The sequence below is a fragment of the Dendropsophus ebraccatus genome, chromosome 7 (assembly GCF_027789765.1).
Source record: "Dendropsophus ebraccatus isolate aDenEbr1 chromosome 7, aDenEbr1.pat, whole genome shotgun sequence".
In the NCBI taxonomy this organism is placed as follows: domain Eukaryota; kingdom Metazoa; phylum Chordata; class Amphibia; order Anura; family Hylidae; genus Dendropsophus; species Dendropsophus ebraccatus.
Window position 1 is genome coordinate 111,982,240 of NC_091460.1, and position 26,440 is coordinate 112,008,679.

Consider the following 26,440-nt stretch of genomic DNA (forward strand, 5'->3'; position numbering starts at 1 on the left):
TTTCTCTAATTTGTCTGCACAGGAAATTTTCCCAGTGGATCTGTCAGGTCTATCATGCTACCTTATATCTGGACAGAATAAGATAGACCAGAAAATTTTAAGCACAGGGATATGTGGTTTCACATGATTTTATTCAGCATCCACATGTAAAAAGCTGCTCTATATACATGCTCATAAAAGTAAAGCTGTGAATCACGCTGTGAGCAAGGGAAGGTAAGAATGTTTGTTGCATTTATCTTGGTTTTTACATGAAAGAAAAGGAAGAGGGGGTAGCACTAGATGCTCCCTGTTTGTATCAGTGATGTAGGATCACCACATCTTCCTGGTTCGGCAAACCAGCTGTCATTTTCATATCCGTTTCATGGGAACTGGTCAAAACCGTCTGGATCACACTTCTGAAAGCAGGAGTCCTTGAGACTATGTTCACACATTGCATTCAGCTCAGTATTTTTTCAACCAAAAGTGGGTTGAAAACAAACGGCAAATCTTTCCATTATAGTTTTTCTCTGTCGTTTCACACCTGATTTTGGCTTCAAATACTGACCAAAATACTATGCGTGAGCATAGCCTGGAGATGTAATTAAGGACTTTATTCATTCATGATTAGAGCCGGTAGATCAGTTGGAAGACGAAGCAGTTCTTCTACCTCTTCCTGTAGAGCTTCAGCCTTTTCATTCAGTAACATCTATTAAAAAAAAGAAAAGAGATGCAGAACTTTATTTTCTAGTGACACATGCTTTCCTGTTACCAATGCTTTGTTCATTTTATTCATAGCCATGTTATTCCAAATTGGAAACAGATCGCTGATCTCAGGAGACCAGCCAAACGACAACACTGCCGGCTGCTAATGAAAGTGAAGTCCTAGGTTCTTTGCCGCTGGGAAACATGAATATGCAAAAGAAGAGCCTGTGGAGTCTCATCAAAGAGTCTCAAAACACAGGACCAGCCAGATATCCCTCTGGGAAGGACCCAGCCAAGGGGTGGCTCCAGTAAGGAAACCACCAAACCACCATATTAAGTGGCCCTATAAGTCAATGTAATGAAAAGGGAAAAACCAAGGCCAGGTATCCATCCACATACAGCTGTTTCAGGGTGTTGCCCCAATTGGAAACACCCACAGAACTATTCAACTAAAAAAAGCATTATGTCTAATATAAAAGCTCCAAATAAAAAAGTTCCAGCAGCACTTTGCCTGCAGGTAGTAGCGGGTGCCAGCAGATCCAGGTCAGAGACCACTGACCAAACGTAGATAAATGTAGAAAAGTCCACAGCACTCCAGATGTATGCCAAAATCGTGAGGTGGTTTTTTCAAAAGAACATGTAGAAATTAACAGCAAACACAAGCGCTTGTGTTTGCTGTTAATTTCTACATGTTCTTTTGAATAAACCACCTCACGATTTTGGCATACATCTGGAGTGCTGTGGACTTTTCTACATTAATATAAAAGCTCAAAATAACAAAGGAATAGGGTAACTTGGAAAAGCGTTCAAAAACTGTAAATAGCTAAAAGACCTGGACAACTGTATATTTCTCACCTTAGCAGAGAAAATTATTTGGTTTGCCTGACGTTTTGACAAATGTTCTATGGATTTCACCATCATTTGTGGATCAGCATTAGCCAAATGAGCCAGAGTAGTGTAACCTGCATTGTAAAGTTGTTTGGCTCGAGCCTACAGAAGAAACAGAAAGATCTTTACTGGATATATTATATATATATATATATATATATATATATATATATATATATTATTTTTTTTTATTTTTTTTTTTTTTTTTAAATTGTCTTTTTGTTTTTTTTACAAAAACCATAAAACCCTTAGATATACAGCGTGTCCAAAAGAGTAGAAATAATCATAAGGTTACAACATCACAAAAGACACTGTTGGTTAATGAGATTATGCAATTTAGCTTTGAAATACAGCAAAAAAGAGGGAGCTCACCTCACAATGTCATGTCAATGGGGGTGCAGCTTGATGTTCAAATAAATCAATAAAACCAAAAAAGAAACAAGCTAAACACCATAATAGCGCACACCACCAAAATGAAGTATAATCAAATTCGATTTGATTATACTTCATTTTGGTGGTGTGCGCTATTATGGTGTTTAGCTTGTTTCTTTTTTGGTTTTGATTATGCAATTTAGCAACAATCATACATATATACACATATTGCCTGTAAAACTAGCCCCCTTCACAAATGCAGAATAAAGATATAAAGAACAACCACTACTGCTCAACTGATGTTATATTTTATAAATCTGTTTAATACCCTAGTGTAGGAACAGGCAAAGCCTATGAAAGTGCATTGTACCTATACACAGTGAAACATTGATTTAGGAGCATAATTCATCCCGGGAACGTGCTTGTAATCCAATTCACTCGTATATCAAAGTTTTCTCATAAGAAATAATTGAAACGCAGATGATTCATTCTATAACCCATTTAGTAGGTAAGGTGATGTGTATCAATAAAGAACATTGTATCGGTAAAGAAGGGGTTAACCAGTTAACTCTTCCTCCACACACAACTCCCCAAGTGGCTGCAAACCTGCTGATGCTGGTACTAGAGCGACTATCCGTGAAGGTGTTAGTGAAGGGGTCAGAGGGAAGCGACACGTGTAGGCAAGATGGCGGCGATCATTTTATGTGTAATAGGATAGTAACCAGGGCCAGTTCAACATGAAATACTATTCTCGGATTAGTGAAATGAGTTTTATAGTTCCTAATTAGAGATGAGCGAACCTGGAGCATGCTCGAGTCGATCCGAACCCGAACTTTTGGCATTTGATTAGCGGTGGCTGCTGAAGTTGGATAAAGCCCTAAGGCTATGTGGAAAACATGGATATAGTCATTGGCTGTATCCATGTTTTCCACACAACCTTAGAGCTTTATCCAAGTTCAGCAGCCCCTGCTAATCAAATACCGAACGTTCGGGTTCGGATCGACTCGAACCCGAACCTGGTTCGCTCATCTCTAGTCCTAATTTCTGTTGGAGCTTTACTTGGATATCATTCACGCTAGAATAAAAAAAAAAACAAAACAGAAGACCAAAGTAGTACAGGTAAGTAAACCTCAAGAAACGTTTACATGTTTTCTCGATGTTTTCCACACGTCTCGATGTTTTCCACAGGTGGCACATGGGTGCCCTCTGCTTGTATCACCCAGAAGACAACATAAACCCAATTTAGCTAATAGCTTTAACAAGGACCATTAAATTGCGAGCTGAAGGAATCAAGAATGGAAATGCTGAAAAGGTCAGACTAGATGGACCCAGTGGTCTTTTTCTGCTGACATCTTCTATGTTTCTATGAAGAAGTTGGGAAACATAACTGTTGGTCAAACAAATGTTCAATGAAAGAAATTGTATGGCGACCTTTAGATATAGATTCTATGTTAGTGTGAAAGATGACATTATTGCGATGTCACTGCTTTCAGTGCCCAGTGTACACGTGTGCCTGTGCATTACCAATATAAAGTAGTATTTGTTTCTGTTTTACAATAAAATTCTGGTGGCCACAGCTGTCAAGTTTTCTTATAGACATATATGTCAGGTTTACGAACCTCCAGAACACCAGCCACTTCCATTAGGGGTATCAACTCTGATTTTACACAATAACTAAGTTTCTTGGTAACATCCAGAAACAAGGCTTTATAAGCCCAGAATTCATCTAGCTCCTGTATCAGAACAAAAGACAAAAAAGCTTTAGCACATAAACAGCATACACTTTGAGAAGGTCTGGCTTTATAGTCCTCTGGCCACAGCCTCTGACACACAGAAGTAAACAATTATCACCAGACATTTCTAATTTTTACCACAAAACACAAATAATTTGGGATGAATTAGGAACCTTCTGCAAACCATAGTTACAATACTATAAAAGCTAATACACTGTATTGTCTACAGTGGTCACAATATCTAAATCATTTCTGTTTAACTACACTTAAAAAGGCACTGCTGCAAAAAAAAAAAAAAAAAATCTAAAGAAATCAACAGGGGTTGTGATTACAAGCAGTTTTGCAATATACAGTCTTATTTATTTGTTTAAAGTTTTCAAGGTTTAAATGTCTCCCTTCAGGGCAAACGTACAGCTGCTGCCCGTCTAAATTCAGTAGCAGAGAATCCTGGGAGCGCTCTGATTGTATGGTCAGCTCTCCTGTCACATAGCACCAAAACCTCCATAACCACACAGTGACATTATACTGACAGAATTGTTACATAACAGAGCATTGTCTCCTGGTAAACTGCATAGCTGATAATAGAATTAGTAAAAGTTAATAATATAAGGTAATTGCCCTGTGTTGATATAATCACAACCCCTGTTGATTTCTTAAAAAGAAAAAAAAAAAATCACAGCAGGTACACTTTACGCATTCTTCTAGTGGAGTTACCTCACAAAAATGTAGTATGCAGGAACTGAAAGAAGCAGACGAAGTAAGAAGATTTTGAAGAAATCCTCGTGGCAGGTTGAATTTTGCTGAGACAGTCCATATATCTAGATCTTTCACAAGGGCGTAGAGAATAAAGGATAGATAAAGGCGATTGACCACTCTCTCCTCTACACTCTAATAACAGAAGAAAGTAAAGATTAGGCTTTAAATGCAAACCCATAGATTCCACAATCCAACACTAAAAGAGGATTACAAATCTCTCATAAATACAGACACTTAATCACAAACTTAGAAAATAGGTACATTTTTGCACATCACGGCAAGCCAGATACCACAGACGCCGACATCATAAACCTATCTGGGACATTTTCCCCTAATATGCCACAAACGCATAACGGTTATCAACCTAATATCACAACGGGCGCACTCTGGCTCACCCTTGACCACCGGGGGAACCAATATCAAGACCCTATCACGGCAATCCATATATCACGGAAGCCGGCATATACCTCCATCCAAGATCATAGTGTACTTCATCACACACTGTTACAAGTCTCAACTGACTCTTTTTGCATGTCTGTATTTGGCTTGATATTTCCCTTCGGAGGCCCCCTTCACACGTCAGTGTCAGTTTTTACTGCCAGGAAATCCTGATCAGGAGGCCTCAAATGTCATCAGGAAAGTATCAGGATTTCCTGACAGTAATCCGTTTTTACCTTCAGGAAACCATCAGGAAAAACCTTCAGGATTTCCTGATGAGAGAGAGAGAAAAAAAGTGTTTTCAATGGTCTAGTATGCCAACATACATCACAAGTACCCACATTGCCTCTAGTCTACCCTGGCACCATCTCCCCCTTGTGTACCAATCCACCGTCTCCCCCTCATATACCGTGCCACCATCTCCCCCTAATGTACCGAGCCCGTGTCCCCTATTTGTACCGTGCCACCTTCCCTCTAGTGTAGTGTATCACCATCTCCCCCTCATGCCATGTGTCTTCCTCTTATGTGTTGCAGAACTACAACTCCCATTATGTGATGTAGTCCTGCATATTATTACACCATGCTGGGGGATGTAGTCCTGCATATTACGACACACCATGATGGGAGATGTAGTTGTACCGTGCCACTACCTTCCCCCTCCTATACTGTGTGATCCTCTAATTTGTTGCAGAACTACAACTCCCATCACGTACTGCCAAAAGGACATGATAGGAGTTGTAATTCTGCAACCGCAGGATGACCGCAGGGTGCAAAACTACAACTCCAATCATGCCCTGATTACAGCTGATGATGGGAGTTGTAGTTCTGCAACCTGGATGACCGCAGAACTACAACTTCCATTACCAGCTGTCAGCAGGGCATGATCGGAGTAGTAGTTTAGGTAGGCTCACCTATCCTGGATTCTGCTCTGGCCGTCCTTTTTCTTTGTTTCTGTTGAGGACCCCCGAGGTGACGGTGACAGGATGCCAAGGTGAGCGGGGGGGGGGGGTTGGGGGGGGAGACAGTCGGATGCCTAGAAGCGCAGTGCTGGGGGCGGGATAGGAATGGGGGTGGGGGGTCGGGCGGGAAGTTGGGGGGTGAGGGAGCTGGCAGTGCTGCGTTGCTGAGGGTAGCGGGGCTGGCGGGGGAGAGGGCCTGGCAGCGCCACGATGAGGGGGAGAATCTGTGTGTCGGGGCCGGGCCGGGCCGACCAACGCCGCGGGGGGGGGGGGGCGGACTGTCCTTGTCAGGGGCCGGGCCAGGCAGCACTCGAGGATCGTGAACGTGGCAAGGCAGCAGTGAGGTCTGGGAGGTGGGCTTGGAGGAGTCGGGCGGCCGGCCAATCCGGAACGGACGCTTTCCTGATGTGCATCAGGAAAGTGTCCGTGGTTCCGGTGCTCCCATAGACTTCTATGGGGCGCCCGGACCGGAATTCCGGATGAAAATAGGACAGGATCTAAAAAATCCTGACCTATTTTCCGGAACGGACACCCTTCCGGAAGAATCGGGAGGGGTGTCCGTGTCTAATGTAAGTCTATGGGTCCGGAAATCCTTCCGGATTTCCTGATAGGAAATCCGGGCAGATTTTCCAGACGTGTGAAGGGGGCCTTAGACTTGTAAATTGAGTTGTATACTGACTGAGAGGACCACGTAATATGGTGATTTTGGTGGTCTCCTTGCTGGAGCAACCCCTTTGCTAGGTCCTTTCCTGGAGGGATATCTGGCTACTCCAGTGTTTCAAACTTTTAAATAAGGCTCCACAGACTCTTTTTGCAAAATAAATTGTGTGTGTTTTTTCGACAGATTGAAAACTAATCTCTAATAATTTAACCCCTCGGTATTCTAATTTTAAAGAGATTAATCATTGGCAAAAATAAAGAAACAAGATAAAAATATTGTAAATGCCATATTTTTATTACTGGCTGTGAAAATGTAGACAGATGTTTCATAAACAACTAAATCACCATCACAATTGTAACTTTCTGAGGTAAAAAACAAACACGCAAATAATTTTGGTCTAATTTCTGACTACTAGGTGGGAACTAGTGGAATTCAGATCCAGATTGGTTACTATAAGTAACACCTCCTGCTTTCCACTAGTGGTTCCTACATGAAACAACTCGGAATACTAAAATACTAAAAAAGCATGCTTTTTTGTATGTTGTGGATTATATGTTTGGCTAAACACTGATATACTTCATAGCCATTGTGTCTCGATACCATTGGTACCGTCCTAGTCCCGGTAGCACCCGCACTGCTTACCACCTCACCACTTGTCCTGGGTTGTATTGTTCTGCTTGTTACCCCTATCTATTGTATAGCGCTCTGGAATTAAGGGCGCTTTATAAATAAATAATAATAATAATAATAATAACAACTAGTGACATGTTCAATTTTCCATTTGTACAATATTTTACTGCTATGTACATTACCTTCCTCATGCTTTGACCTGATGCTTTTCTTGCTAGAAAGCTTTCTGGCACACCTACGCTTCCAGCCACTTTCTGGTTAACAGCATCAAGGAGATTAAACTAAAAAATATATATGGAAAATACACTGGTAAATTATCTTAAAGGAACAGTCATGAAAACAATAGACGAATCAGCAATCCGATCTGTTTATTTTTTATTAGACTGCATTTCTCATCAGTAATTCCACACAGTGTTATTGAGTCATCACCTATACTTAGCAACACTGTACAGAGATTATGATCATTCATATATCAGTGTCTAAACTTCCTATCTCACAACACAAAACATTAGATAAAGGCAACTCATCAACTATACTTTTATATTTCTGAGAGTTTTAATCTATTTTCACTCACTCAATCTTGGAGTGGCAAATGGAGCATAAATCCCACCCAAACACAGTCCACGCACCTCAAAACACACTCTGCCACCACCTTTCAAAGTGAAAGTTCACCCCAAAACACTGCTCACCAGTGGATAAAACTTCAGGTTCCTTGCCAAAAGTCACACTTGGAGACAACCTGTTACCCCTACCCTCAATAAACCAGGCATATGTGGAATACATATAACAGTCTGTAATTGTTGAAATATACAAAATGCAGTTTCATAACAGCTCCCATAGACATAAAACTACCGTACAGAAAGTGTCAATAGCCCAATAGAAATCAATGTGCCCCAAATTTTTCCGTAATTGTGGATCCACAATTACGGAAAAATTTACAGAGAGTGGGAATAAGGCTTTATACTTGTTCATTTTACCTGTCTGAAGTAAATCATCCAGTCTGGACTGCACTGGGTAACCATGTCATAGGGGGTCACTAGGTAAAGGAGATGAAGGTGGCTCTCAAGTACTAGTCCTTCAAGCCCTTTCTTCAGATCATTATACAGCAGGTCACAGTAGGATAAATCAATCGAACCTAAGAAAAATAACACAGATTAGATGCATTCACATCCAAGTACATTGATAAAATGATTATTGAGGGGGTACACATCACAGCTGCCCACCTTTGTAAGTGGCTTGACCCAGCCTTGATACCTCAAATCTCAGCTGATCTGACTCAGGGCACTGTTTGGTACACACAAGACCTTTGTTTCCAAGATACTCTAAAGTTTCTTTAGTTACATCCCATAAGGACTTTTCTTTACTCAGATGATTTTGTTGAACACTGAATAAAGTATAGCATGCAAATGTATAGATTTCTTCTGCTGTTTGTGCAATCTTTAAAAAAAATAAAAAAGGATAGGTTATTAATAAAGTACGCTGCCATGTAATGTCGCCAGTGTGACACTATGAAAGATGGGTTACCTTCAGCCCAATTAATGAGAGCAGCAAACTTTGGAAGCCTTTTCCACCATCATGCATGAGATTGCTGTAGCAGCTCTCTAGCGGTTTACTAACCAGTTCTCTAACCTAAAAAGGTAAAAGAAAAAACACAAGTATGACATATAAAACAAAGTTTTTCACATGGCTGTTTACAGACATGAGAGATTCATTATGATTTTTCAACTGATCACTGTGGAAGCAGATGAAATATGGATTAAAACCTTACTAACCCCCCGCCCCCACCCCAAAAACAAAACAAAAAAAAAAGTTTAAAATTTTAATGGAGAAATGTATATTCTCAACCTCTATATTATTCAAAGGCTTCCTCCCTGCGGTCCTGAAAGAGAAGTGGACCAAGGAACTCAGGACCTGCATGTGTGACTGGTTTAGGTCTTAGCAGTGGAGCTTTTAGAAACCAAACAGCCACTAGTAATACATGCATTTTGTGGATGTAAAATCACTTTGAAAACATAAGGTCCTCACTTTTGTTCCCCTGGAACAGGGGCAGGGAACCTTGGCTCTCCAGCTACTGGAAAACTACATCAGCTTTAGCTTTGGCTGTCCAGGTATGATGTGAGTTGTAGTTTTGCAACAGTTGGAGAGCCAAGGTTCCCTACCCCTGCCCTAGATAGAATACTGCATTCTAGCAATGCATTTTGGGAACTGTAGTACTAAGCAACAGCTCAACCAGGAAGTAGGGCCACAAAATACAGAACAAAGGTTTTTGGTGGTTTCATAACTAGGGCAGACACATAAGCAATGCCCTATGCATCTCTACCAGGTTTATTTTTAACTGAAGTCAGCGTAGCCTTCTAAGACTGGCGTAAAGGTATATGAAGAATTATTTGTACAAGTATATACATGTATACAAAAGGAGTCATTTTGAGAAATAGAAGCAGCTCATGATATAAATGGCAAAAACAACATTAAATAACTTCAAATGCAACTAAACTGGTGTTTGCAATGATTGTGATGCAACTCAAAACAAAATATACCCAGTCTATAATGTACTATGAACCAGAGGCATAACAAGAAATGGGTGGGCCCTATGGAAAACTTTTGATTGGGCCCCCTCTCCTTTCCGACCGATCACAAAGCAGTCAAGTGTAGTTATAACTGCAAGTGCTGGTCAGGAGTGCTTTCAGTTAAAGGGATATTTGCAGATCCTGGGAGGCCTGTTCAGCCACCTGGAACTACAAATGATGACAGCTCAGGGGGCCCAGTGTATTGCAGAAGCAGAAAAAGGTTTTTTGTTTTTTTTTCCCTAAGTTTTTTTTTAATTTATTTTCTTAACTTTATGCTATATGCCAGATGCTGTTCTCCTAGAAGCATCCAGCACACAGCAGGTTAGCTGCTCAACATCTACAGCAGCCGACAACTCAAGTCCATAGAATCATGTTCTAAACTGAGCTGCCTGCGGTACATAGGCTATTCTGAAGTGGTGGTGGTAGCAATGTGTCATTAACTGCACCACTGGGAGCAGCGAGATTGTTGCTTGTTTGCAGTGCCTTTACATGGCACGATTAATCAACCGGCCGGGCTGCATGACTGATCCTTGTATTGTTCATGCAGCTATGGAAACTCACAGCACAGACATGCATATATCTGTGCTGTCAGTTTCCAGATGACACAATTAGGCTGGGTTCACACTACGTATATTTCAGTCAGTATTGTGGTCCTCATATTGCAACCAAAACCAGGAGTGGATTAAAAACACAGAAAGGATCTGTTCACACAATGTTGAAATTGAGTGGATGGCCGCCATTTAATGGCAAATATTTGCTGTTATTTTAAAACAACGGCTGTTAGGGTAAATTCACACGGGCGTCTCGCATAAGAAATCCGCAGCTAATCTGCAATACATGTATTAATAATAATAATAAGAATAATATGTGTATTGCGGATTAGCTGCGGATAAGCTGCGGATTTCTTTTGCGAGACGCCCGTGTGAATTTACCCTTATATTGAAATAATGGCAGTTATTTACGGTTATATGGCGGCCATCCACTCAATTTCAACATTGTGTGAACAGATCCTTTCTGTGTTTTTAATCCACTCCTGGTTTTGGTTGCAATATGAGGACCACAATACTGACTGAAATATACGTAGTGTGAACCCAGCCTTAGTGTGTACATACCTTTTAAGCTGCTTGTGTGATCCGGCTTCCCGCTCTCTGGCTGCTGCTGTCTCTTCAGGCGGCCCGCCTCCTCCAGCTGTCAATCTTTCTGGGGGAGGCAGTGGCCTGAAAATACAGAGGCGACTAAAGCATTTCTAGCAAAAGGCCCTATAGTCTCCTCCTAAACATCTAAAAGGTGCCCATACACTTTCAATAGCTGTTGGCCAAATATTCGTTCCGCTGACAGCTATCACTGCTGTTCCCCATATACACATAAATGTGATATATGTAGTGTTAGAATATACATTACCAATTCTTTGTCTCTTTCCTGTATGATAAGAATACTTTCCCCCGCACTGTCAATGCCAGCTCGACCAGCCCTTCCAACCATCTGTTTATATTGGGCCCTCTTGAGGAAATCCTTTGCTACATAAGGTGCTCGCAAAATGACCCTGCAAGAGAGTACATTGATTATTTACCAGATTGGAGCAGGAACATAGCTGTGATAGTCTTATTTTTGGTGGATTCACTTTACATGTTTCATGTCTGTCAATATCTTTCTTAGGTCACAGATTTTGATTTAGAAGTGACAATTCATTTTGAATTTCTAATGTACAATTTCAGATAATGAACAACAGATTTGGAATCGGTACCGGAATCACCATCCTGGGCATGTTGGGGGTAGTGAGTAATCCCTGTGAGGATGAGTGCACTATATCTATGCTGTGTATATTCATCATCATGGCCGTCTTGGTAGATATTGTTTGTATACATACTTGCCAGCTTATGTGATTATATCTGATGTCTGAGACTTTGACACTTGGCAGTACCGGATGTTCCCCGAGCACCCTGTGGACATAGTCAATAGATGCTTGGTTGCCTTGGGGTACTGCAGAGGTTATATATTGTATCAGTCTTTCATTTGGCTTGTATTCACACCCAAATTAAGGGCCAAAAGCCCAAAAAGCTCACCCTTGGTGAAACCCAAATCTTTAAAACTTAACTTTTACTGGCTCTTTTAAAATAAATATAGTGATGCTAGATTCCTAAATTAAAAACCCATGCCACCAGAATCTGCGTATTTCGTCTACACTCAATAGTGTTACTGATAGAACTGTAGCTGCAGTCTACTATTAATACTAGTATATCTATATTTTACAGATACATGGTGAAATGACAATTAAAACATGCTGTATAGCCCCTCAACTAGTTTTACCCAACACGTGGGCGTCATCAGGAGGAGGGCTTATAAGCCCTCCTCCTGATGACGGCCACGTGTTGGGTGAAACTAGCATCAGGCTTCCGGTTTCCTGGCTTAGGAAGCCGGCGGGGGTCGGGAGGGAAGGCTAGGCGTGCGCCCGTGAGCTCTGCCCCCTCCCCTCTCTCCCCTGCCGCTGTTACAAGATAGTAACAGCGGCAGGGGACAGCAGCGAGGGGGCAGACACCGGGACATCAGCTTATGGGATCATTATGATCCCATAAGCTGATGAACTAAAACGACCTGGGCATTGAGGAATCAATGACCACAGGTCGTGAAAGTCTTAACTTAAAAAAGATACTCAACAATATTGGGTGCTACTAACCGTCTGGCAGGCAAATTGACCCCGGCTGCTAAGGTAGAAGTGCAAGTAAGGAGACATAGAACTCCTGAAGAATAGGCTTCTTCCACCAATTTCCGCTCATCACTGGTCAGTCCACTGTGATGGTAAGCAATACCAAAGGGGACCGTGCGCTTCAAAACTGAGCATATGGTTCCATTTCCTGTATTCTTCAAGTTTTCAATCAGAGCCTTCTTCTGTTCTTCTCTGTGACTTAAGTATAGTCTGCAATACAGAAGTAAATTAAAACAGATTAAGCAAGTGAACCTTTTCAAATATTTACAACAAACAAGTCAGGTATACTAAGGGGCTACAGCACTATTAACAAGCACATTTATGTTAACATATAAGTTAAAAAATAAAAATAAAAAAAACACACAACAACACTTACTTGTTGAGGTATTTGCAAATCATTTCTGCAACATTTTCACAATTCTTTTTTGTTGGGCAGAACACCAAGCAGGAGTGATCTGGAATGACCTCAGTCACCAGGGCGATGATGTGATCAGGATCTATTCTGAGCAAGTTACTTGAATACTTTGAATAAAATAAAATACACAGTCATATAATTAATTTCTTACTGTGTAATTTACTAACCCACCCATAAAAGAATACCAAATCCAGTTGAGTACACGTAGGGGAGGCCCCTGTAGCATGTAACTGTCCAACAGCTAGATACAGGGTAGTAGGGGAACAAAGAGAAGATTTTTGGGCTTTACTTGCAAAATGAGATAAAATAGGATCCATTGCAGTAATGAAAGGTAAAGATAAGGGTCTAGTAACGCTGCCTTTGTAGGCTTCTTTTACACACTCCATTTGCAGATCAATCATGTGTGACTGAATGAATTGTGCAGAATGTGGTGTTATTCTTGCTACTAAGTGATAAAAGCAGTTTGGTGCATTGGGATCCCTCATTAGGAGGATTTAGAATAGCGTTGTGGCTTGCGTTATGAATAGGAGCCAGGACATAGATGTGAACATAACTTAAAGTGTCACTGTCGTGAATTTTTTTTTTGCAGAAATCAATAGTCCAGGCGATTTTAAGAAACTTTGTAATTGGGTTTATTATCCGAAAAATGCATTTTTATCATGAAAAAGCAGTTTGAAGCTCTCCCCCCTGTCTTCATTGTTCTCCTATGGAGAGAGCTAAAGAAAAGACCAAAACAGGACAACAAAGAGTTAATCTACAAATCCCTCACCTGTTATCTGTTCTGACCATCACCAGTGACCTGTCTGAGCTCAGATTACAGCTGTCACCCAGCTCCGTGCCTGTAATCCTCTGTTATCTGCTTTCTGCTGCCGGCTAACTCCCTCCTTCCTCCTCCCCCCTCCCCTCTCCCTAGAACAGACAGGGTACGACTCCTGCAACAAGTCACAATTTTCAGATTTTTCAGAGTGGATGAAAAAGAGGAAGGAGGGGGGGACCTGGGAAAAGGCTTTTTACATGCAGATAATGGCAGATTTGGCTAATAAACCCAATTACAAAGTTTCTTAAAATCGCCTGGACTATTGATTTCTGCAAAAAAAAAAAAATACGACAGTGACTCTGTCGGTGACGGGGTGACAGGCTCCCAACCCCCCGTTAGAGCCCCCTATACTCACGTGATCCCGCCGGGTCCCGCTTCTGGAGATGGTCGGGTCACAAAGATATCAGCGCCCGAAGCCCGGCGCGCGTGCTCCTCGGATGAGTCCAACGCTCATAGAGAATGACAGGAGAGTCAAGCGCTCCATCATTCTCTATGAGCGTGACAGGTTCCCTTTAAAGGGAATGTGTCATGGGAAAATTACTTATTGTTTAAATAAAGTTTTCATGTTAAACATATTTAACAATTTTTGTTGATGTTTTTTTCTAATTTTCAATTTTTTATAATTTTAAAAAATAATCTTTCAGTTCTCATTCTCACCACTGGGCTTAAATTGAGCTAAAACCTTTTGTTCTGTCTGTGGTGATAAGAGGAGGCTGTTGTAAAGTCTGTGTGCGTCTATTCCCGGTCTATTTGCTGCTCAAATAGACTCAGGAGATGAGCTCCACCGTAAGTCTATGGAGTCCAACTCCTGCAATGTGTTAGACCCAGACTTATCAAAAGTTTTGACAAGTCAAAAGTTTATTATTAAGGGTACAAACCCACTTGACATATTTGCTGCGTGAATCAGTCTTAAAAATAAGCAGGCAAAACGCAGGTTGGCTTTATACAATTGTTCTGCGTTAAAATACGCAATTGCGTATTTTTGAAGCGTGAAGCTTGTTGTTAGCAAAGCATCAGTTGTTAACAACCTGTGCGAAAAAACCCATGTAGCTTCACGCTTCAAAAATACGCAATTGCGTATTTTAACGCAGAACAATTGTATAAAGCCAACCTGCGTTTTGCCTGCTTATTTTTAAGACTGATTCACGCAGCAAATACGTCAAGTGGGTTTGTACCCTAAATTACATTAACAGTTTAACACTGCTGATTTGTCTTGAGAATCACAGAAACTTTTTTAACCATTGGAAAATTAAGCCAAAGTACCCTGAAAGTATGACTTACCTTGAAGTTTAATACTCGTGATAATGTGAAGTTGTTTTCTGCTCTGTTGTCAACTTCATATATACTGTCTTTTAATTTTACATATTCCTTTAATTCAACCTGGAAAAAGTAAACACGACATATTACAGACTTTTTATAGTCACATTGGCTCAGCAGTTTGAACACCACGTTAAGTTTTCAGGCTTTAGGTATGGGTTTCCTCTGGCAACTGCATTTTTTTTCTTTTACGCTATGTAAAACGGCCATGATTATTACAAAAATATACGTGCCTTTGCTGCCTATGGGATCCCGGCCGGAGCGTATACACATAGTATACGCTCCGTAAGGGATCTCTTGCAGCGCCGCAAACAATTGCGGCCGCAGAAAACCATGTCAGTGCACACTGTGGAGCCAGCGGATGCCCCCACATCAGAACTCTGCTGGGCTAAAGATTATCTGGCCGGTACTGCAGTATCGGCTGGGATGATCTTTTCAGAGACCGGACATTCCGTGACCCGGCCGGTCTCATACGTTGTGTGCACATGGCCTTAAATGTATATTGATAGCTTGTTGAGTTTCCTATTAATTTGGCCTACAGTACATATGTGTGAGAGAGGGAATTCATATGGTAACCCCTAGTGGAATTCTATTTGAACATTATCTATTGAGGTTATCTAGGGTTAGAAAAACACGGCCACTTCCTGCTAGAAACAGCACCTCTCCCGTTCTCAGTTTGGGTGTGGGGTTTTGCAGCTCTGTTCCATTGAAGTGAATAGAGCTAAATCGTAAAACCACACACAACCTGAGGACAGGGGTGACGCTGTTTTTGCAAGAAAGTAGCTGTGCTTCTTCTAATCCTGGATAGCTCTTTTAAAAGGGAATCAATCACCATCAAACGGCCCTGCAGCTTTACATACAATGCTATAAAGCCCCCAGCACTAATTCTGACCATATAACTAATCACTAGCAGCTCTCCTACTAGCTCCCGAAAAGAAACTCTTAAAATTTCCCACACCCCATGCTAATTACCTTTATTTAGTCATCGGGGCAGTCCACCTGGCCAAGTAGTCACGGCTGGTAAGAGATTTTGGCAGTAATCGTGCCTCTCTGGCCATGACTAGAATTGCAGAGCTTGCAGCATAAAGGAGGAAAGCTGTCCTGTAATCTTGTATGGACATCAGTGTCATCGCTAGTGTGTACCCAAAACAGCACACAGATTGGACGCTTGCATACTGCACATGTCCGACCTATTGATGACGTCGCCGCCCATACAAGATTGCAGGACAGCTTCCCTCCGTGACTCTGAAAGCTCTGCAATTGTAATCACGCCCAGAGAGGCAAGAATACAGCCAAATCTCCCATTAGCCATGACTATTTGGCCGAAGAGGACCGCCTAGATGACTAGATAAAAGGTAATTGGCATGCGGCGTGGAAAATTTTAAAAGTTAATTTTTCGGAGGCTACAAGGAGAGCTGGTAGCTATTAGTTATATGGTCAGAATCAGTGCTGGGGGATTTATAACATTGTATGTAATGCTGCAGGGCTGCTGTAGTTGGTTCCCTTTAAGGCTAGGTTCACACTATGCCTTTGCTATCTAACGTGTACATTTAATGGGAAATAAACAGATTGTGAAAACAGATGCTGTTGTATGCCATACTGCAGAATCCATGTTTTACCGACTAAGGCTATGTTCACACAACGTATATTTCCGTAAAACCATGGCCATTGTGCAACAGCCGTGATTATTACGGAAATATACATTACTTAGCTGCCTATGGGATCCCTTGCGGCACAGCAAAGAACTGACATGTCAGTTTTCTGCGGCCGCTATTCATTGAATAGCGGCCGCAGAAAGCCATGTCAGTGCACACTGTGGAGCGAGCGGCTCAGGCCGCAAGCTCCATAGTGTGCTGTGGGGAGCTCTGATGCGGGGGCGCATGGATGCGCCCACATCAGAACTTTGCGGCCCGAAAGATCATCCGGCTGGTACTGCAGTACCGGCCGGGATGATCTTTTCAGAGACTGGCCATTCCGTGACCAACACTGTAATAAAAAAAAATTAAAAAAATACATTAAAAAAAAAAAAAAAAAAAAAAAAAAAACACACACACACACACACACACACACACTTAAAATTAAAACAATTAAAGTGGACCTGTTTCTTTCTTTTTCTAACATACACAAATACAGTTTTGACCACGTGGTTGGGGTGTTTTTGAGCAGCTAGAGCAGGTACACTGGTCATGTTTGAGGGTAAGGTAATGGAAGGTAAGGTTATAGATAAAAGTAGAGAGGTGTTCTTAGTGCAAACCTGGGACAAAGCTTCACCTTACAAGACAAAGACCCTAGGAACACAGCCAAGACAACACAGAGCAGGCTTAGGGACAACACTGTGAATGTCCTTAAGTGGCCCAGCCAGGGCCAATGAAACCTTCTTAGGGTCTAAATAATTACGTCAATGCAATATAAAAATACACAGACTAAATGTTTCGGCCACCAAAGTCGATGGGACCCGTACGTGCAGGTATATGTCGGAATCCAATGTATACAAGAATGTATGACATATAAGTGCAACCTATTGCAGAATCGTAATGTGAACTGATTGGTCACTACATCACTTTGTCCCTACCCAAGCAATATGGCAAAAAAATAAATGAATACATACAAAGAAAAAAGCTTACACACTTACAGGCCTGAAGTTATCAGTATAATAATCTGCCTTAAGGAAACGTTGCAGCTCATCGACATTGTTTAATGTGGCACTCATTCCAATGATCTGAGTGTTCTCTGTAAATCAGCAGATAGAAAGCATTTTATTAACATTGTATTATAGCATTTTATTGTGCATATATATGAACTTTTTGTGAGGCAGAAGCAGATGAAGCCAGTGGAGGGCTGATACTACAGGAGTGGGGTCCTGGCAGCAGTTGGCTCTGAGGTGCAATGCATGCTTACAGTATTATCTCACTTACCACTTGTGTACAGAATCTTGGCCAAAGTCATTTCTAAAATTGCACCTCGACTCCCCTCACTAAGCATATGCAGCTAAAGGGAGAAAACAAAGAAAGGAAGACTATTAATACAGTATAAAAACCATCAACTATTCAAAGAATTACAAAACATAAATCTCTTCAAGGAATTGTTCCATTAGGGCCACAACTGTGATCCACATATCTGCAGAAATGTAGTGTTACTCTGTGACCTCTGAAATCAACTGCTAATACAGAGTGTAGAATATTTACACATTAATATCACACTTTAAAATGTTAAAAATAAGGCATCCCCCGAACATAAGACCCCCGCCGCCACCAGGGTTATGTCTGGTTATGCTGGTTTGTGATGACAACTACTGTGCAGTATTTAATAAATGTTCATGGAGAAAAAAAAAAAAAAAAAAAAGATCCCCTGAAAATAAGACATAGCGCATCTTTGGGAGCAAAAATTAATATAAGACACTGTCTTATTTTCAGGGAAACACAGTAATATATATATATATATATATATATATATATATATATATATATATATATATATATATTTTATATTATTCCAAAAATATCAGATGTAGACGGCACCGTGCGGTAAATGCTCAGGTGGGTGCACAGCCCCAAGGAGTTAGACTCAGGCTCCACTGAATTTGTAAAGCAATAGTGATGAGGTGGCACTCCAGATATAGTGAATAAAGCAAGTGAATTTATTCACCCATATGTGCGATACTTGTATTGCACATATGGGTTAATAAATTCACTTGCTTTATTCACTATATCTGGAGTGCCGCCTCATCGCTATTGCATATATATTCCAGTACTTATCGGCTGCTCTATGTTCTGCAGGAAGTGGTGTATTCTTTCCAGTCTGACACAGTGCTCTCTGCTGCCACCTCTGTCCGTGACAGGAACGGTTTTCTATGGGGATTCTATCAGGGACAGAGGTGGCAGCAGAGAGCACTGTGTCAGAGTGGAAAGAATACACCTCTTCCTATAGGACATACAGCAGCTAATAAGTACTGGAAGACCTAAGATTTTTAAATACCCCGTTTTCCTCAAAAATAAGAGACATTGTTTTTTTCTATTATTGAACAAAAAAAATGAACATTTATTATATACTGTCCAGCAGTTGTCATCACAATACCAGCATAACCAGATAAATAGCCAATCCACAATCATACAGACAGACTTACCTCATCCACAACAACAAGGCCCAGATCACTGACCCGTCCAGTTTCTATCAATGAGTTAATAAGACTGTGACCCTTTTCAATAGTTGCAATGTAAAGAGATTTTTTCTCTCTCCTTTTTATCGGAGGAAATCTTCCTTTGCTGCCAGCATATTCCTCTACTAAAAACTCCAACTCCACTCCAAAACTGGACAAGCCTCGGACCTGGAAAGTAAATGTAATGTTAGGCATGTTTTAAAAGTTTCTCCTGTTTAATGTATGCATGTTCAGTTTAAAGGGATTTGCAAGCAACATGTTATACATAGTTCTGTGGGAATAACTTGTCATTTACCCACGTAACATATTGGCGAGTAGCCACACATATTTTGTTATGGTGCCTCCTTATATTATTTTCATCCCTTTTAGAACATTCACCTATCCACCTGTCACGCCAGCAGCACAGTTCCATTGTCTGGATTTTCTAGTCCAGTCCTTCTACATTTCAGTCCTCATGGTCACCAACAGGTTGTGTTTTGAGGATTTTCTTAGTATTTCACTAGCGATATAATTATACTCAGGGAATCAGGTACTATCACAGTTCTTAGTATGGGATATGCTCAAAACATGACCTGTTCGAGGACTGATAAGCACTGACCTAGTCCATGGGCAGTGGATGGATCCCTGCTATTGTGCAGGCCTGTCAATAAGAAGCAGGACAGTAAAAGCGCTTTCAGTGGCACTGGACACAATAGGTGAATGTTCTGAAAGGGACACAAAAGACCACCGGGGGCGCCATAACAAGTATGATACAGCAATATCTAGACAGAGGAACATTTTAAAATAGTTACAATTAAAAGAAATGTTATGCTGTACAATGATCACCAACACCCTCAGTGCACCGAACTGCCGTCCTAATGAATATTAACTGGGGCAGGCCGAATCGGTGCACTGAGGGTAATAGCCCCACACCCAGTGCACCAAACTGCCTCATTTTTTTTTCTAATAAACTATAAAGTTCCCAAAAACGGCGCTTAGAATCAAGGTAAGAGACTTACCTTCATCCTCTGCACCCTGTGGGCAACAGGGAAATATCAGCAGGTTAGATTCTTCTTAACTGCTGATATTTCTCTATAGCTCATGGGGATCTGAGGATGAAGGCAGGTTTCTTACCATTTCCATGCAGTTTTTAGTTTAATCCCTAGGCTAGTAAGGTAGTTTGCTGCACTGGGGAAGGTATGTTATTTGCTTTATCTACTTCTACAGGTTGGTGGTGAATCCTGAAAGCGACAACCTGGGTGCACCCATGGGCAGCATCTCGAATATGATGCTAGGAGCAGGGGAACTGTATGAATATGCATCACGCTGTAATGACACAGCTGCGCAGCTGCTTCATTACAGTGTGGCACATATCTATACAGCTACTACGCTCCCAGCATCATATCAGTGATGCTGCCCATGCGGGGGGCCTTAGATAGGACTACTAAACAAAACTCACCTTCTCTTGTACAATAGCCACATAGGGTAAGATCATGAGCACATCCCTTTTTCTGCACAGAAGTTCTTGAAGTATTACAATTTCCGCAACAAGAGTTTTACCACCACTTGTTGGTAGGGAGTAAATCAAGTTCTTCCTCTGTTGTAGTGATTCTAATGTTAGGCATGTATGCTGCCAGTCTGAAAAATAAAATATTAAAATATATATATGAATTATATATATTTTTTACTTCAGATGCAATAACACAATAAATGACAGGAAACAAATGCAATTTAATTAAAAGAAGCATTCCCATGATTTTTTTCTTTTTTGTCCATATAATATATAACGTACAGTTTTGACACAGTGCTTTCTGCTGCCACCTCTGTCCGTGACAGGAACTGTCCAGAGCAGTAGCCAATCCCCATAGAAAACATCTCCTGCTCTGGACAGTTCCTGTCACAAACAGAGGTGGCAGCAGAGAGTGCTGTGTCAGACTGGACAAAATACACCACTTACTGTACTGGAAGACTTGAGATTTTTTTTAAATAGAAGTAAATTACAATTTTATTTTTTTTTTGCCTGAGTTCACCTTTAAATCCATTATAACTGTCTGACACAAGCTGCATAGTCACAATTAGTAACTGTGACAGGAGTTTCTGTCTCCCCCCTGTGGAGACGTTGTGTAACATGTCTATGCACCTCAATTATATAGTATGGTAAGTTGTGACTAAGATGTTGACCCACATTGAGAGCACAGACACACATGTATTTTTCAAGGGGTCAGTCTATCTCTAGAGATAATAAAATTATTATGGTTTAAAATGCAACATGCCCAATCCTTCTTTCTTCAAGAGAGAGTTGAGAGGCCTCCTTACACATTTTTATAATATCCATGGTGGGGCCTTTAGGGCTTACTCCCACAGCCCATATTCCACTGAAGCAACAGATGGAGAAGCCCTGTTGTGGACTCTTTCCCTGCCCTGCATCATGTAGCTTCCATGGAATACGAGACATGGGAATAAGGCAGGATCACAATGGCAGGTAACACCTGAAGGCAGAAAACACAGGGTCCACTACGGACAACAGGTGATGTTAAACTCGCCCTTAGAAGCGTCTACTCCAGACTGCAGGCTGCTATAGTCCACATGGCTGCAGTAGAGCAGATTTCTGAATACTGTTACAGCAGCTCAGGCAAGAAGGCTGCACCCATAATCATGTACAGAAAACAGCAGGAATGAAAGGGTTTTCCCGTAGAGGAGACATTTTCCAGAGGCTTCCCCATAGTGATATGGCTGTGTTTTCTAGGCAATATATATTGAAGCCATTAGTATCAAATCAGTAGGGTCTGATACACTGTATTTCTACTGATCAGCAGTTAGCAAAAGCCAAGCTGCTGGCATAGACAGAAAACAGGACAGGAAGCCAACAACTCCATATGCCGTGTCGGGATACTGCATCCCAACTTCTATTCACTATAATGGGAGCGGAGCTGCAGTACCCCAGCATGGACACTACACAATGTACTAAACTGTCTTCTTCCTACTATATTCACTGTATATGTGGTCACCACGGATCTGGCAAATGACTGGTTAGAGGGGTGCCAGGTGTGAAAGGTCATCAATAAATATTACTTTAGTAACTTATGAATTTTAATGGGATATCAAAAGATCAAATTACCATATAGCTTTTTAATTCCTCTATACTGTTCAATAAGATCAGCTACTTTGCTTGGTAAACCATAAAAGGGACCCAAGTCGATTTCAGAGGATGTTTCCACCGCTTTCTGCGCAACGTCAAGTTCCTCCAGGATGATGGTTTCTTTTACTTGCATAGTCCTAGAGATTTGAGGTGTGTGTACTTTAGCATTTCCAGCCAATGTGTTCTTGAGACTGTCCCGAAGACTTTTCCTTTTTCCATCTTTAGCATCTGTATGAGAAGCAATGGATGGGTATGCTCCATCTACTTGATCACATCTACCCACACTATGTCCCTCTTTAGGATTGGTTGCAGCCCTAGAATTTTCATCCTCGTAACAAAGCAGCTGTGAACAGGGAAGATCATCAAAATCATCTTCACTTAGATGTGATGGGTTATGATTTTCACCAGTTTGCTTTTGCAGGTTTTGCAACTCCTCTTTTTGAACAATGGACTTAGAGGATTGGACTGGTGCTAAACAGTGATTCAAGGCTTCAGCTTTCTGGGTAACAGGTACCGTATTCGCACTCTCCTGTTTACACTTTTCCTCTAAGAAATCCATTTGTGCTAGCAGAGATGGATCCTCAGCAAAGCTGTCATATTCTCCAAACAAGTCATCATCGCTGCCATAGTCCTGAACAGAAGAAAGACAGAGATAAATCTAATATACAGTATCTATTATAGTCAGGTAGTTTTCTTACCTTCATTCTCGTTTTCTTTAAATCTTTATTTTTCTTTCCATGTACACAGGCTAGGGACAGTCCACAATGCAGCGGTGGACGGTGCACTGGGGGTTGTAGTCCTGTCCCCAGTGCGCCAAACCATCTAATTTACATGCTAAAGTATCTCTGCCATTAAAAATTTTCTAAATCAACAGGGCATGTGATATAAAGCATGTTTACAATTTACATGTATTTATTTATTTATTTTTAGTTATTATACTTGTATCCAGGTCCAGTCTCCTGACAGCAGCTTTTAAATCTTGTGCTGACAAAGACAAAACGCAGGAACGCCATGACCCTCTGTATTGGCTGGGACTTGTGTTTGGTCTCTTTTTTATTCAACCAGCACAAGACTAAAAAGCTTCAGAGACTGGACCTGGATACAAGTAAGTATAGCTTTGTTGTAAAGCATAATAACAGAAAAAATTTTTAAAGGGGTGGTGTCACGAAGCAAAGAAGGTATAATCAGATGTGTACCACATACATATAGGTAAAGGAGAACAAACATGCTGTTCTTAGTAAAGAAGCTTACATCTCTGTACCATTTTTCTTCTCTATTCATCTGATTACTTCCTGGTTTCCTCTCTAAACTGTGACCCTGCGGTTGCCATGCAACTGTGCAGACACCATCCCACAATCCCCCTTGCTTGTATGTGAAGTAAAAACCAACTGCCAGTACTAATCAGACAGATCATGTGACTTCGATTGAACTGAGCATAAGTGACCCAACCTAGTGGATGTCTGGTGGGCCATAACCAAGGGCAACAGCTTATCAAAGCACATACAGAGGGATTAGTGAGAGTCTATATCTCTTAAACAATACATTTTACGAAATGCTTGTAAATTTTAAATAGGTTTTATTTGCATACTGATGCATTTTCATAATAGTATAATTTGTTACCTTTATTCCCAGTCCATGACAATATGGCAACATAACAGCAGGTTGTTTATGTGATGAATGTTATATACTATGTAATGATTTACAACTATTTCTTTTTATAATGATCATAGCCATAATTCACTATACATTAGTGGATACATGTATACAGACAATGTAGGTTCTGATATTTCTATCCTACCTTTTGGCCTGAACACATTGTATTTACCTCTTTAGGACCATTGGCGATTTCATGGGGCACAGATGGTATCTTCATTTCCTCTCTACCACTTAACCTCTTCTTAGCTGGCGTGTAAAGACTATGTCCGGAAGAAAGACTCCTTTTCCTTACAGGTGGCCGCCTCTGTACCTTGAGTCCTCCGGTTTCCATGTTTGTAATGTCAATGAGCCCATGCTATGACTTAGCTATTATGTCAGGAAAAATATTTACTATGGTCTCCAGATAAAGACATGAGGTCCGATCTACAAACTATTCCCAAAAGGTTTCAAAGTGATCTTTAATGGTTTCCTTAAAATTGGAAACGACAGGAATCGTATTTAGTTTTTGACAGAAAATATACATCTGTGGTCACAGTTTATAATGTTTGCTTTTGGGTAAATTTGAGGGGAATGCGACACTTCATCGTCTATTGAAATATTCTGCGGACATGTTAATTTGCTCCACAACTTTTAATGCAAATATCTAAAGAAAGAAAAAAATAAGAGTTATTAAATGACCCACAAACTAAAGCTGGCCATTATGCACATAACATAACAGTTTGCAAAATGCTTGCTCAACAGCTATTTCTGGCAATTCTTCTGAGCTGCTGCTGAATACACAGAAAACTGTGTGTGAGCTGTTCACTCCGACTACCCCTCCTTTTCGAGGTGGCTCATTTAAACAGCTTCCTGGTCGGCTGATTCTGCACACTGTAATGACGGGAGGATTAATCTAAGGTCAAGTTGCTGATGACCTCTGTGATTAATTCTCCTATCATTACAGAGTGCAGAGACAGCCGGCCAGGGGCTTGTTTACATCAACCATATCGGAGGGGAGGGGGGAGGAAGGGGAGATGGAAAGAACAGCTCACATACAGTTTTCTGTGTCTTTATCAGAAAACATCAGGTCAAAACTGGGGGGAGGAGACCAAAAGGATAATAACAAGTATCATATGAATTGTTAGCCTCCAGGAGAGGGGGTGATTTCACATGTATTTTACCAATTCACCTAGAAATAAACAAATGGTGCTTAACCCCTTTGCATTCCATGACATACCTCATATCATGTCATGGCAGTGCGAGGGGGGTTCAGATATTTATTATCGCCGCAAGTGTAATCGTCCGAACTATTAAATATTACCATTCCTGATCATGCACGGTAAACATTGTAAGTGCAAAATTGTGCATTTTTGGTCGCTTCAAATCCAGAAAAGTGATAATAAAAAGTGATCAAAAGTTGCATCTGCATTAAACTAGGTACCGATAGAAAGTACAAAAAATGACACCTCACACAGCCCAATAGACCAAAGAATAAAAGGATAAAAATGTTATAAAGATGGTAATAGAGCAATTTTAAACGCATTTAGTTTTTTTTAAGGTTTTAATTTTTAAAAGCAGTCAATTAAAATAAAAGTTGAATATTGTAATGGTACTGATCGTAAACATGTCTATTTTGCCATAGGGCAAACGGCGTACACAAAACTCCCTAAAATTAAAACAAATTCACTTTTTTTTTATAAATTTAACAGTGCAAATGATTTTGTTTTCGGTTTCGCAGCATATTTTATGGGACAATAAAGCCTGTCATTGCAAAGTACAATCGGTGTCGCAAAAATAAGGGCTCATGTGGGTCTGCAGGTGAAAAAATGCTATGGCCTTTTAAACATAGAGAGGAAAAAGCAAAAGTGCAAAAATGCCTTTGTCCTAAAGGTGTTAAGTATTTTACCTTGTGATCAGTGGGGGTCTCAATGGTCAATCTCCCACTGATCTGATACCTATCACCTATCCTGGCATAGCTGACAAGTTATAATGTTGGGATAACCATTTAAAGAGGCTTTTCAGTGAGACGATGGCTTTTCATCTGTGGATCGGTGCAGCTGCTACTGTGATCACCCAGGGACAATATCCGGAATTCAGCTGAACTATGGTGGTCTGAGCCACAGGAGAGATCATCATTGTGATTTCCTGGAAAAATGTAATCATAGAAACAATACACCAAGTACATGATCCTGGCTAGTCAGGGGGTTCTCATTGAGGACTACCTTTTGTCTAGTCAGTGCTGTCTATTATACACATCACTCCCATTCTATTAGGTTCTTAAAAACAAACAAGGAATTCAATGTTATTTAAACTCCCAGTATTATTTATAGACAAGTATATGAGAGAATTTCCCTGCACCGAAGACCACTACAGTCTCTTCGCAGCCTACACTGGCTGATAACAGAGAAAAGTAGACTGTACCCACCAGCACTGCCTATGAAAGCATGCACGGAATAATAAGGTGCGGACGCTTCCCCGTTCACAGCCTTACCTGACGCTTCTGTGAGGATATTATTAATGGACGTATAAAACCTATGTTATTAACACAGCTAGTGACATCACTAGACATTTGAATCTTTCCCTTTAGAGTACT

The 26,440-nt window shown here is 40.8% G+C and overlaps 1 protein-coding gene and 1 long non-coding RNA gene across 7 annotated transcripts; one reads left to right on the plus strand and one right to left on the minus strand.

The window, feature by feature from the left end:
* Positions 1 to 26,437, minus strand: HELQ (helicase, POLQ like). 6 transcript variants are annotated; one of them, XM_069978187.1, is made up of 19 exons: positions 26,339 to 26,437; positions 24,038 to 24,511; positions 22,192 to 22,843; positions 20,533 to 20,711; positions 19,062 to 19,262; positions 17,854 to 17,926; positions 17,571 to 17,668; positions 14,903 to 15,001; positions 12,766 to 12,911; positions 12,360 to 12,599; positions 11,087 to 11,228; positions 8,643 to 8,747; positions 8,342 to 8,555; positions 8,096 to 8,253; positions 7,301 to 7,399; positions 4,389 to 4,562; positions 3,561 to 3,674; positions 1,537 to 1,671; positions 1 to 685 (listed from the first exon to the last, which is right to left on the minus strand). In XM_069978187.1, exons 2-19 carry the CDS (start codon positions 24,197 to 24,199, stop codon positions 590 to 592), a joined length of 3,087 nt encoding a protein of 1,028 aa, XP_069834288.1. In that variant the 5' UTR covers positions 24,200 to 24,511; positions 26,339 to 26,437; the 3' UTR covers positions 1 to 589. The 6 variants fall into 6 exon arrangements, with proteins under 6 accessions (XP_069834288.1, XP_069834285.1, XP_069834286.1 ...); XM_069978184.1 differs by having other exon boundaries at positions 24,011 to 24,511; XM_069978185.1 differs by having other exon boundaries at positions 24,011 to 24,511; positions 26,273 to 26,354.
* LOC138797694 (uncharacterized) lies at positions 23,642 to 24,310 on the plus strand. Its single transcript, XR_011363979.1, has 2 exons — positions 23,642 to 23,726; positions 24,046 to 24,310. It is a non-coding gene; the product is annotated as an uncharacterized lncRNA (long non-coding RNA).
* Positions 26,438 to 26,440: the final 3 nt, after the last annotated feature.

What these genes read in the sequence shown, in the direction of transcription:
- HELQ (XM_069978184.1), bottom strand. Translation starts at nt 24,199, where the DNA reads ATGGAAACCGGAGGACTCAAGGTACAGAGGCGGCCACCTGTAAGGAAA. An exon ending in TGGCTATTGTACAAGAGAAG is followed by an intron (nt 19,263 to 20,532) that starts GTGAGTTTTGTT and finishes TTTACTTTCCAG; the next exon opens with GTCCGAGGCTTGTCCAGTTT. An exon ending in CAGGTCAAAGCATGAGGAAG is followed by an intron (nt 4,563 to 7,300) that starts GTAATGTACATA and finishes TTCTGTTATTAG; the next exon opens with AGTGTAGAGGAGAGAGTGGT.